This window comes from Coregonus lavaretus (assembly GCF_964263955.1).
Source record: "Coregonus lavaretus genome assembly, chromosome: 5".
Classification (NCBI taxonomy): domain Eukaryota; kingdom Metazoa; phylum Chordata; class Actinopteri; order Salmoniformes; family Salmonidae; genus Coregonus; species Coregonus lavaretus.
Genome location: NC_139992.1, coordinates 66,852,409 through 66,865,002, shown reverse-complemented (window position 1 = coordinate 66,865,002; position 12,594 = coordinate 66,852,409). Strand labels below are relative to the sequence as shown.

The window sequence follows — 12,594 nt, the reverse complement described above, 5'->3', positions numbered from 1 at the left end:
GTGCTGTGTTGTCATGTGTTGCTTCCATGTTATGTTGTCTTAGGTCTCTCTTTATGTAGTGTTGTGGTGTCTCTCTTCTCGTGATGTGACTTTTGGTAGGCTGTCATTGTAAATAAGAATTTGTTCTTAACTGACTTGCCTAGTTAAATAAAAGGTTAAATAAAAATGTGAGTGCACAGTTTACAAAACAGAGCTGAGACCTCTCGATGCAGAATGGGGCCCATATATAAATGTCCCATGTTTTTTTTCTCTCCCCTACCCAATCCCACGATCATTTATATCAATAAGGCAACAAAAAAACTTATTGTTTTATTTTATTTTACTGCAACACACTCTTACAGCTTTACCATCTCACCACCAGGAGGTGCTGCAGCACTTCCCACGGCTATGCACTCTTCTTCTTTATAGTCCTCTTTGTTCCACAGCACTTGTGGAAGCAGACTTTGCAGCATTTAACGGTGACGATGACAACAATGAGAACTATAGTGAGTAGCAGAGTGAACACGTCCAGACTGTGGTACTGGATCCAGTTGAGGTCGTGAGCGGCAGGTCTCAGGTGTTCCGCTCCGCCGTGACGCATCACAAACTCCGACCAGAACACGGCCAGGTCCAGGGGCTCGATGGGACGGTCCTTATGCACCGCTGACAGCTTCACCATCTTCTCCTTGTAACTGAGGAGGAAGGACATGCAACAGGGTTTATAATCTCCTCATAGACAACTCATGACTGCTAATACAGTATAAGTGAAGGAACCACTGTGTCACACTGCACAGTGCAATATTCACCTGGGACTGAATTCTAATGAGGAACTCAGACTTTAATGTAAATCATGCATGGCTGACAATATGACATTTGCACTGAAACTCAATATGTGCGTGTAGATCTCAAGTTAGGATTTTGTCTCTGTACTGTTTGCACTGCTACTTGAGTTCATAGTATCTCCTAGTATTATATATTTTATTTCATTTTTAACTAGGCAAGTAAGTTAAGAACAAATTCTTATTTACAATGGCGGCCTACCCTGGCCAAACCTGGACGACGCTGGGCCAATTGTGCGCCGCCCTATATAACATGATGTCCTTGTAACATTATTACTTCCTAGTATTACGTTAACATGTCTGACCTCTTGTCGTTGATGACCTTGTTGAGGGCCTCCACTAGTTTGTCTGAGGTGATATCAAACAAGTTGAGCACCTCCCCGACACCCCTCACTGCCATGCGGTGTACGTTGTCACCCTGTTCAGCGAACAACGGCAGCATCACCATGGGAACGCCATTACAGATCCCCTCGTAGGTACCGTGGGTTCCTCCGTGGGTGATGAAGGCCTTGACCTTGGGGTGGCCTAGAACATATACAGTTGAAGTCAGAAGTTTACATACACCTTAGCCAAATACATTTAAACTCAGTTTTTCACAATTCCTGACATTTAATCCAAGTACAAAATTCCCTGTTTTAGGTCAGTTAGGATCACCACTTTATTTTAAGAATGTGAAATGTCAGAATAATAGTAGAGAGAATTATTTATTTCATTGTCCATTTGGAAGACCCATTTGCAACCAAGCTTTAACTTCCTGACTGATGTCTTGATGTTGCTTCAATATATCCACATAATTTTCCTTCCTCATGATGCCATCTATTTTGTGAAGTGCACAAGTCCCTCCTGCAGCAAAGCACCCCACAGCATGATGCTGCCACCCCCGTGCTTCACGGTTGGGATGGTGTTCTTCGGCTTGCAAGCTGCCCCCTTTTTCCTCCAAACATAACGATGGTCATTATGGCCAAACAGTTCTATTTTTGTTTCATCAGACCAGAGGACATTTCTCCAAAAAGTAAGATATTTGTCCCCATGTGCAGTTGCAAACCGTAGTCTGGCTTTTTTTATGGCGGTTTTGGAGCAGTGGCTTCTTCCTTGCTGAGCGGCCTTTCAGGTTATGTCGATATAGGACTCGTTTTACTGTGGATATAGATACTTTTGTACCTGTTTCCTCCAGCATCTTCACAAGGTCCTTTGCTGTTGTTCTGGGATTTATTTGCACTTTTCGCACCAAAGTACGTTAATCTCTAGGAGACAACGCGTCTCCTTCCTGAGCGGTATGATGGCTGCATGGTCCCATGGTGTTTATACTTGCATACTATTGTTTGTACAGATGAACGTGGTACCTTCAGGCATTTGGAAATTGCTCCCAAGGATGAACCAGACTTGTGGAGGTCTATAATTTTTTTTCTGAGGTCTTGGCTGATTTCTTTTGATTTTCCTATGATGTCAAGCAAAGGGGCACTGAGTTTGAAGGTAGGCCTTGAAATACATCCACAGGTACACCTCCAATTGACTCAAATGATGTCAATTAGCCTATCAGAAGCTTCTAAAGCCATAACATCATTTTCTGGTATTTTCCAAGCTGTTAAAAGGCACAGTCAATTTAGTGTATGTAAACTTCTTACCCACTGGAATTGTGATACAGTGAATTATAAGTGAAATAATCTGTCTGTAAACAATAGTTGGAAAAATTACTTGTGTCATGCACAAAGTAGATGTCCTAACCGACTTGCCAAAACTATAGTTTAACAAGACATTTGTGGAGTCGTTGAAAAACGAGTTTTAATGACTCCAACCTTAGTGTTCAACTATACTTCAACTATAACATAGGACATGAAACCACGAAGAAGAAGAAGTAGTAGTATTGCTTCTCTTGCACAATGGCAACAAAGTAGCATGTTGTGTTTACTGCGAAGAGTACCCCTCTGTAACTTCTGTAACCCAGGTGGTTTTCATGATATCTATATCATTGTAACATTATCTCTGATTATGAGAGACTAAACCAACCCAGCAGCTCATTCTGAGGAAGCCACTTCATCAATCTGACGTTAGCTGGAGCGTTTTTAGGCACCACTCCTGTGTACCTCCATACCACCTGAAACACAGAAAACAACAGCTTACCTTCCTAATCAAGTCATATAGAATCATCTGCCAGTTCTGGATATAGTGATGAAGGTACACCAGTTTGTAGTGGGATATAAATGTGTCTGGAGTTTAAGGCATAGCACCAGTGTAGCTCCACACAAACTGAACAACATAGAGCAGCAGCTTGCCATGACCCTTGACATAGTATATGGAGAATATGCAAATGCCACTGAAACTCCATGTAATTACAGTATTCCTATGAGTTAAGTACCACGGGTGACAAAGGACTTGTTCTTAGTTTAGATTAGACTAATGGTGGATTGGAGATTAGGCCTATATGCTTAACATGCATAGTACTGTGCTACTACAAACACTGACATCTCAACTGTGAGTGAGAATTAATATTCTAAGATTTAGAAAATATGTTGTCAGTTGTTGATATTTACAGAAGATTGTAAAGATTGTGTTGGTCAGAAAGGGTTACTTTTGACAAGCTAATAGGGTGCCATTTGGGACGTATTCGAAGTGTCCTTACCCTCTGAGGGATCCTGCTGAAGGCATCAAAGAACTGCTTGGCTTTCTCCTCCGGCATCTGAGAGACCATAGAGCCCAGGGTGAAGACCACGAAGCCATCCTCTCCTGACTCATCCACAAACTCCTGCAGGTCCTGTTGAGGCACGGTGGGAAGGGTTAGTTAACAAAAACATTTTTCATTTACATTTTCGTAATCTAGCAGACGCTCTTATCCAGAGTGACTTACAGTCAGTCAGTCAGTGAGTGAGATGCTACTCTTGCTTTACACGAGCGTGGTATGTGTAGCTTGTTGTTGTTGGTCATAAGTCATGTGTGTGGCAAAAGTTAGGAGATATCTAATCAATGAATGATGGAATTAAAAGTTAAAGGAGAAGGTTAGGCTACAATGACCAAGAGCCAACAGGTAGGCTGCTACTTAATTCAGAATGGAGTTGTTGTTATTTTTAACTGTAGGATGAGAGCGCATGCACTGCAGCCTCAATTAGCCTAGCTAGCTAACATTAGCTAGCTTCTCCCGGTTTGATGCAGTCAAGACAGGTACTATGTAATCATATTTGATGATAAATAACCTAGCTATGGCAGCTATTACATGCTGACAAAACCGGCCACGTGCGCAAGCTTTGTAACAATAAATGTACACATACATGTAATTCAATCATTTCATCGCTAAAATAGAACGTAGTTCTATTTTAGACGCTTGACGTGCTGCAAGTCCTGCCTCTCCCATCTAGTAGAGAACACGTGCTTTTGTAGAACTCAAAATGGGTCAACATTCTCCAAAGATCCAGCACAAAAAAAAACCCATATGCATTTCAGGTAAACAACACAATGTTTATCTCCTAGGACAAATTAGTTAGCAATAGCAAGTTAGCTAAATGTTCATGAATGTTTCGACCTGTTCCAAAATTAATATAGTTGGTTCACAATTGGTGTTGGTATTTTAACCTGCGTGTCATGAACACGTCTGGTAGGGATAGACAAAATCAACATACGCACGTTAAAGGCGCTGCATGGTCAATCTGACGTCTGCATTGGCCGTGCAGCATTTATGCCTTGATCACACCGACAGCAATATTGCATTTTGGTACACCATAAGTACATTAATTTCCAATGGAAAGCTGCGTTTGCCTTGCAGCATTGCGTTGCAGAGGCATTTGCAGTGTGTTCTTTGTGGTGCATACGTTGGATTTATCGAACGTATGCCTCAAACTGGATGCGTAGACGGCGCCATATGGATGTTGAACTTTTGTTGCACACACATCCAGATGATACTGCGTTCCATTTTGCGCAAAACACTATCGGTGTGATCGAGGTGATATGGTATTCATACTTCTTGCACTTCACGGATCAGCTCAGAGCTGTTGTCAAGGAAGTGAGTTTGTGTTTATACAGGATCTCTCGCCCTCACCTACCGTCAACCAATCATGTCAATGCGGAGTTATACGGAGCCCTCCACATTATTACACAATTTGAGAGGCGCAAGGCAATGCGGTACAGAGCTCAATTTGACCTCTGCGTGACTCCGGAGGCTTCGCAATTGCGTCACACCATCCATATGGCGCCTCCGACCACAGTTTCAGATCAAGCATAAATTGGCTCTTAGTCTACTATAGCGCGAGTCGGCTTGGTTGGTGCTGTCTCTTGTCTCTCCCTCCTTTCTTCACCCGTGTCACTCGCTCACAGAACGGCCCCTCTCCCGCCTGTTCAAGCGGCACCTCTATCTCCCTCCCTCCAGTGTTGCTATTTTTCAGTGAGATCTGCTATTGGTTCCTTGATTTGTCGCTAGATGATGTTTTACCATTGCAGCGATGACGTCACAGTACCAATTTGCCTTGCTGCGGTCCCCGACGTAGCATTTTCGCCCCCTCTCCTGCCGCACAGCACCTCTTGTACTTCTCTGTCTGTCTGTGTGCCATTGCTGTGACGTCTGTTGCACAGACAGCTTCTCCCACTCTCATTTACGGACTAATTGAGTGGGAAAAGTAGCTAAATGCTATCAAAACCATAGAAACCCTCAGTGTCAAAACTCCCCAAAGGCAGCCTGAAAAGTAGTTTAATTTGTGCTAGAATCTTTTATCAATTAAAATAGCTGGAGGGGTCTAAAAACTAGCTAAATATCGACAAAATCGCTAAGTTGGCAACACTGAGCCTATCGCGCGTTATCAGCTCCGGTTAATAAAGTAGCTTAAAAAATGACTTTTCTGCTGCTTCCCTCACTGGGATTGGAATGGCTCTGGATCTGAACAGGTCTATATGGAATGGGTCTAGTTGTCCTCGGGTCTTTTGGGAATGGGTGTCCTATATATTTTTTATTTTATTTATGCATATAGGTGTTTATATTGTTTTTATTTTACTTATGCATATCGGTATCTATATTTTTATTTATTTATTTATGCATATTGGGTCCGGGTGGGAAAGCCTCAGGTCCATTTCAGAATGTGTCCAACTTTTTGGACCTGTGAAGACCTGTAGTTGGAACTAGAACACAATAGGGACCCTCAGGTCCTTGGTTAGATTATAGTGACCACAGTCCACGAGGAAAAAACAGTGTTGTGTCCTAAATGACACCCTATTAACTATATAGTGCACTATTTTTGACCAGGGCCCATAGATCACTGTATAGGGAATATGGTACCATTTGGGGGACATCAATGCTGTTCCTGGCTCAGGTTTCACTGGTTGAACACAGCGTTTAGAGAAGAGACAGAATGGAGGGTAGTACAGAGAGGGACATTCCCCCAACGTTAATGTTGAGCAATACTTGAGTGTTAGAACAGTCTTCGGTCTGGTTAGCAAAACATTGACTGAAGGAGGGAAGGTGAAGTTGTGAAAGGAGACCATGCTCTGATAACACCCTGTATTCATAGAAATAAAGGCATAATAAACCCTATAACAATCACAGCTATCCATAACCCCAACCCTAACCACACAAAACAATCCCTGCAGAGTAGTTTCCCTTTTTGAGGTTTGTAGGGTTGGAACTAGACCACAATAGGGCCCCTCAGTTCCTCTATTAGATTATAGGGGCCACAGTCCAGGAGGAAAGAACTGTGTAATGTCTTAAATGGCACCCTATTACCTAATATAGTGCACTACTTTTGACCAGGGCCCATTTGGGGCACATCAATGCTGTTCCTGGCTCAGGTTTCGCTGACTGAACAGTCTTTAGAGAAGCGAGAGAATGGAGGGTAGTACAGAGAGGGGCACTCCTAATGTTAATTTTGAGCAATACTTCTCTTTCTACAAAATATGAGGAACCACACTTTCCCTGCACATCTATCTGCCTTGTCCTTTTTCTTTCCCCAAGCTGAAGGATGTGGTTAGGAAACATTTGAAAAGTTATGGGTGCGATTTGAGAGTTATGGGTGCGATTATGGAGCATTTCTATTGGTGCATTGCGTTTTATATTCCCTAAAACATTGTCAGGATTACTTGTTTGGCATGACTCCCATAGCACTCTGGCGTCTGTTATCAGTACCCACAATACTTAAAATTGACAGGAAAGTAACTTGAACTCTAGGTTACACCAGGTTTGACAGATTGCAAGGCAAACTAGATGGTAATTGTACATGAAGTACAATTGATGGGACTTGCTTTAACTCTTTAAAAATATTTTTGTGATAGTGGTATAACTTGAAAAAGTGTAACTTTACTATTTAAAGCAAAGCACTTACATATTTTCAAAGTTAAATGTAGTAAAATAATTAGTCTGGTTATTTTGATAGACTACTATATCAACCATATTACTTTGGATTGTGGGGCAGTTAGATCACAAAAATGTCTGAACTACAGTTGTTGCGTGTGAAAACTAAAAGAAGAAAGATATACGACAAAGAGATCCATCAGAAGATGGGAATAAAACGCAGGATCATGTGGACCAACAGTCTTAGGAAAGCAAAGTCTGAATCATTCATGCTGTGGGTTTCAGATAAATAGATGCACAATTTACTTTTGTAAAATGTTCAATGTAAATGAAGTTTGATTTTAGTTTAATGGTGATGTAATGATTAGAAATATGATGGTGGATCTAGTGATGACAGCTCTTTAAAAGTATTTTTATGGTAGTTGAAGAACTACGTAGAATAGGTTTGTATGTAGACCTACTGATAGCTAGCTGTAGTTCTATCTAATAGATAAACTCTTTAGGCTAACAGTGATCACTGAAAAGTACATTTCCTGAAGAAAACGCCAGGGTTGTGGGTTCGATTCCCACGGGGGGCCAGTATGAAAATTGTATGCACTCACTAACTGTAAGTCGCTCTCGATCAGAGCGTCTGCTAAATGACTAAAATGTAAATGTGTGTTTGCTAGCATGTTTTAAAGTATGTATGCTTTTGAAATATGTTATAGTAGTGGTAGTGTCTGCAGTAGTAATGGTGGTGACTGGTTATAATTGAAGAGGTAGGTAGATGAAAATATGGATTGATTGATTGATTGGTTGGTTGATAGGATAGGATAGCCTGAATATGCGAAAGTTGGTTTGGTTTCTCTAGCTTGAACGGTTCAAGAGTTACAATTATTGCTGGTGGATATTATATGCTAAACCAGAGCTGGTGCGAACCACAGCTAGGTAGCTATGCCCAGGAACAGAGCTGGACCAGAGCTAGTGCAGACCAGAGCAGTAGTTGTGTGGGGGTCAGTAGTTGTGTGGTTGTCGTCAGTAGTTATGGTCAGTAGTTTTGGTCAGTAGTTGTGATCAGCAGTTGTGTGGTTGTGGTCATTAGTTGTGTGGTTCAGTATTTGTGTGGTCAATAGTTGTGGTCAGTAGTTGTGTGGTTGTGGTCAGTAGTTGTGGTCAGTAGTTTTGGTAAGTAGGTGTGTGGTTCAGTAGTTGTGTTCAGTATTGTGTGGTTGTGGTCAGTAGTTGTGCGGTTGTGGTCAGTAGCTGTGATCAGTATTTGTGTTAAATAGTTTTGTGATTGTGGTCAGTAGTTGTGGTGAGTAGTTGTGTCATTAGTGGTCAGTAGTTTTGGTAAGTAGGTGTGTGGTTCAATAGTTGTGGTCAGTATTTGTGTGGTTATGGTCCGTACTTGTGGTCAGTAGTTTTGTGGTTGTGGTTTAGTAGTTGTGGTCAGTAGTGGTCACTAGTTTTGTGGTTGTGATCAGTGTTTGTGGTCATTAGTTGTGTGGTTCAGTAGTTGTGTGGTCAGTCGTTATGGTCAGTAGTTGTGTGGTTGTGGTCAGTAGTAGTGATCAGTAGTTTTGATAAGTAGTTGTGTGGTTCAGTAGTTGTGGTCAGTAGTTGTCTGTTCAGTAGTTGTGTGGTTGTGGTCAGTAGTTGTGTTGTCAGTAGTTTTGGTCAGTGGTTGTGGTAAGTAGTTGTGTGGTTCAGTAGTTGTGGTCAGTAGTTGTGTGGTTGTGGTAAGTAGATGTGGTCAGTAGTTTTGGTAAGTGTGTGGTTCAGTAGTTGTGGTCTGTAGTTGTGTTGTTGTGGTCAGTAGTTGTGGTCACTAGTTGTGTGTTGTGGTCAGTAGTTGTGGTTGTCATCATTTTTGCCAAAGCTGCCACGTGCTCCTCTGCGTCTGTGAGTATCCATAGCAACGGCTCTGTTGATGAGACATGCGAAAACTGTTAGCTGTCGTTTGCTAGCTACTTTTTGTCACTCTAAACTCAGACAAACAGCTGTAACATTTTATTGGTAGTAGATATTTTGTCTGTTGGGGGAGGGGTCAAAACGGTAGTTTGGAAAATGGGGTAAAATGTGTTAATGCAGTTACTAAAACAGCTGTATCGTTAGATCCATAGAATATATTTTGATAGTATAAAAGACCGATCTGCATGTTTTAAAGTTTGAATTACATTTCTAGCTTAAACGGTTTAGGAAGAGTAGCATTCCAAATAATAATAATAAGAAGAAGAAGAAGAAGAAGTATGACGAAGATTTTGAATGGGACGTTTGCTTTGCAAGTCCCATTAATGAGAGCTAGTGGAATGTGGGCTGTAGAACGTGAGGAGGAGCTAGTCGGTAGATAAACGGAGAGCTGTGTCCAGTCAGTCCCTATGGAGGAAACAGAGATCCGGTTACAGCTGGCCGCTAGCTGAGTGTCTGAGGCAGGGAAACACAACATCTGGGGTAGAGGACAACACCCAACACTCTGACAGACTGACTGTCCCTTTAAAACACCCAACAGAATCTTTCTGACTCTTTTACAACATTAGGGCTTCAGAGGAGAAAGTAGTCTGTCTGTCAAAACATAACGATCTTGAAAAGAGATATGGTCCCAAATTAGAATGTAAGAGAATAATTTGATAGCTTGAAATGTAATGTAAACAAGTTATAATTTAGCTAAATTTTTCCCAGAGGAATCTCTGCTGTGGTATAACTGCCACTGCAGTGAATCTATCCCTTAAGGCAGCGGTATCAAACTAATTCCACGGAGGGCCGAGTGTCTGCGGGTTCTTGGTTTTTCCTTTCAATTAACGCCAAGACAACCAGGTGAGGGGAGTTCCTTACTAATTTGTGTACAAGTACAAGGGTGGAGCGAAAACCTGCAGACCCTTGGCCCTTTGTGGAATTAGTTTGACACATGTGCCTTAAGGTTTCTGGAACTGGATCCATATAACGTATAGGGTGCACAGCTCTGCACAGTTGATGTTTCTGCACAGTTTAAGTTATTTATTTTATTTACCGCTGGAAGTGGATCTCTTTTACCACAGTTGATGCCTCCAATGTTGACCATGTTGGGCATCCTGGGTTTGGGATACTCAAAGGAGTAGTCATACCTCAGCAGCCAGATCGCCCCATGCCCCAGCAGTTCCCTGTATGTCATGTCTTTCTCCAGGTACCTACTGGTCAGCTCGTCGAAGCTAGCAAACATTACCGTACACAGGTAGCTCTCCAGACTGTACATGAGCATGTTCTTAACCCTCCCTAGGAAGTCCATGTGGTCAGTGTTGCCGGTGAAGAAGCGTGGTACGTAGGATGGGGGAGTGGGGCACTGGGCAGCCCTATCCTCCATCCCACAGGGGATCCCCTTCAAGAAGTACACCGCTGGGATGTTGAAGGAGTCAGCGATGATGGATCCACAGGGTAGGAAGGGGTCAGTCAGCATCATCTTGAACCCTTCTCCTCTCAGGCGCTGCATCAGGGGCTCGTCATACAGCAGGCCCTCACAGCCTTTCACCTGCATGTTGGTGAAGTCAATCAGGCCCTGCACGTTCATAAATATGTCCGTTACCTTCGGGGTCTTGCGGAACATGTCGTCCTTAATTTTGTTGATGTTCTTGTCCAGCTGTTCCTTGTTGTAGGGGACCCTGAAGATCTCAGTCCTGTGGTAGTCAGAGCCCTTGATGAGGATGGATGTCTCAGGGACTAGCACCACCATCTCATGGCCCCTGGCCGCCAGCTCCTTCACCAGCAGCTTCATGCTCAGCCAGTGGCTCCCGTCTACAGGCACCACCAGGACCTTGTCCCCTTGGACGGGCCCCGGACACAGGGCTAGGCAGCACAGCAGAACCAGCAGTCCCAGCCTATTCCCCGGCCTCAGCCCCAGCCCTGGCCCCAGCCACAGCCCCTGCCCCAGCTTATCCACAGGAACACTTTTCCCCCAGCCCATGCCTCTCTGCCTCTCTGCTCAGTTACACAAGCTGTGTTGTGAGAAGTACACTACCTCCCTGAGGTCTGGCACTGAGTGCTACTGAGAGGCGGTTAAACCTCAGACTAAACTGTGGGAGTGTGTCTCCCTGCTAGGTCTGGGTCTGCCTGTGCAGGCAGTCTGTTATATAACCCCAGTCAGTCCTTCCTGTGGACTAAAGTCTATCTGCAGTATGAATGGTTCAGGTTAATGATTGCTTAGGGCAACTGAGAGATGGAGAGGATTAGTTCACTAGTAATCTCAACGTGACAGCCTTAACATACAGTATAGAGTAGCTGAGTTGGTTCTGGGTGCTGAGATTAGCTGGCTATTGGCTAGTGAATTATAATGCAAAAGTATAACAGAGATACTGATGATCAATTAGATGTATTACTAACAAGAACTGAAACCAGAAAAGTAAGCATTGCTCATTTAAAAGGGCTGTTTGTAAAAAAGCTTTTCTCCAATAGTACTCATATTGTTATAGTTGAATTGTTGGTTTTCTTAGTTCTACAAAATGAACTGTTGTCTGTTATTTATTAATTTCCCATTGATCAGCATGACATTGAAAAAGAAAAGTAACATGAAAGGTACAGTGCCTTGCAAAAGTATTCATCCCCCTTGGCATTTTTCATATTTTGTTGCATTACAACCTGTAATTTAAATAGATTTTTATTTGGATTTCATGTAATGGACATACACAAAATAGTCGAATTTGGTGAAGTGAAATTTAAAAAAATGAAGACCAAGGAGCTCTCCAAACAGGTCAGGGACAAAGTTGTGGAGAAGTACAGATCAGGGTTGGGTTATAAAAAAATATCTGAAACTTTGAACATTCCACGGAGCACCATTCAATCCCTTATTAAAAAATGGAAAGAATATGGCACCACAACAAACCTGCCATAAGAGGGCCGCCCACCAAAACTCACGGACCAAGCAAGGAGGGCATTAATCAGAGAGGCAACAAAGAGACCAAAGATAACCCTGAAGGAGCTGCAAAGCTCCACAGCGGAGATTGGAGTATCTGTCCATAGGACCACTTTAAGCCGTACATTCCACAGAGAAGAGTGGCCAGAAAAAAAGCCATTGCTTAAAGAAAAAAATAAGCAAACACGTTTGGTGTTCACCAAAAGGCATGTGGGAGACTCCCCAAACATATGGAAGAAGGTACTCTGGTCAGATGAGACTAAAATTGAGCCATCGGGGAAAACGTTATGTCTTGGGCAAACCCAACACCTCTCATCACCCCGAGAACACCATCCCCACAGTGAAGCATGGTGGTGGCAGCATCATGCTGTGGGGATGTTTTTCATCGGCAGGGACTGGGAAACTGGTCAGAATTGAAGGAATGATGGATGGCGCTAAATACAGGGAAATTCTTGAGGGAAACCTGTTTCAGTCTTCCAGAGATTTGAGACTGGGACGGAGGTTCACCTTCCAGCAGGACAATACCCTAAGCATACTGCTAAAGCAACACTCGAGTGGTTTAAGGGGAAACATTTAAATGTATTGGAATGGCCTAGTCAAAGCCCAGACCTCAATCCAATTGAGAATCTGTGGTATGAGTTAAAGATTGCTGTACA

General features: G+C 42.8%; 1 protein-coding gene across 1 annotated transcript; it reads right to left on the bottom strand.

Moving 5' to 3' along the window:
• Nucleotides 1–298: 298 nt before the first annotated feature.
• LOC311130021 (UDP-glucuronosyltransferase-like) lies at nt 299–11,143 on the bottom strand. The gene is made up of 5 exons (XM_084162623.1): nt 10,067–11,143; nt 3,439–3,570; nt 2,826–2,913; nt 1,124–1,343; nt 299–671 (listed from the first exon to the last, which is right to left on the bottom strand). Exons 1-5 carry the CDS (start codon nt 10,991–10,993, stop codon nt 386–388), a joined length of 1,653 nt encoding a protein of 550 aa, XP_084018749.1. The 5' UTR covers nt 10,994–11,143; the 3' UTR covers nt 299–385.
• Between the last annotated feature and the right edge of the window lie 1,451 nt (nt 11,144–12,594).

What these genes read in the sequence shown, in the direction of transcription:
- LOC311130021 (XM_084162623.1), bottom strand. Translation starts at nt 10,993, where the DNA reads ATGGGCTGGGGGAAAAGTGTTCCTGTGGATAAGCTGGGGCAGGGGCTG. An exon ending in AAAGAGATCCACTTCCAGCG is followed by an intron (nt 3,571 to 10,066) that starts GTAAATAAAATA and finishes GTGCCTCAACAG; the next exon opens with GACCTGCAGGAGTTTGTGGA. An exon ending in TCAGCAGGATCCCTCAGAGG is followed by an intron (nt 2,914 to 3,438) that starts GTAAGGACACTT and finishes TCTGTGTTTCAG; the next exon opens with GTGGTATGGAGGTACACAGG.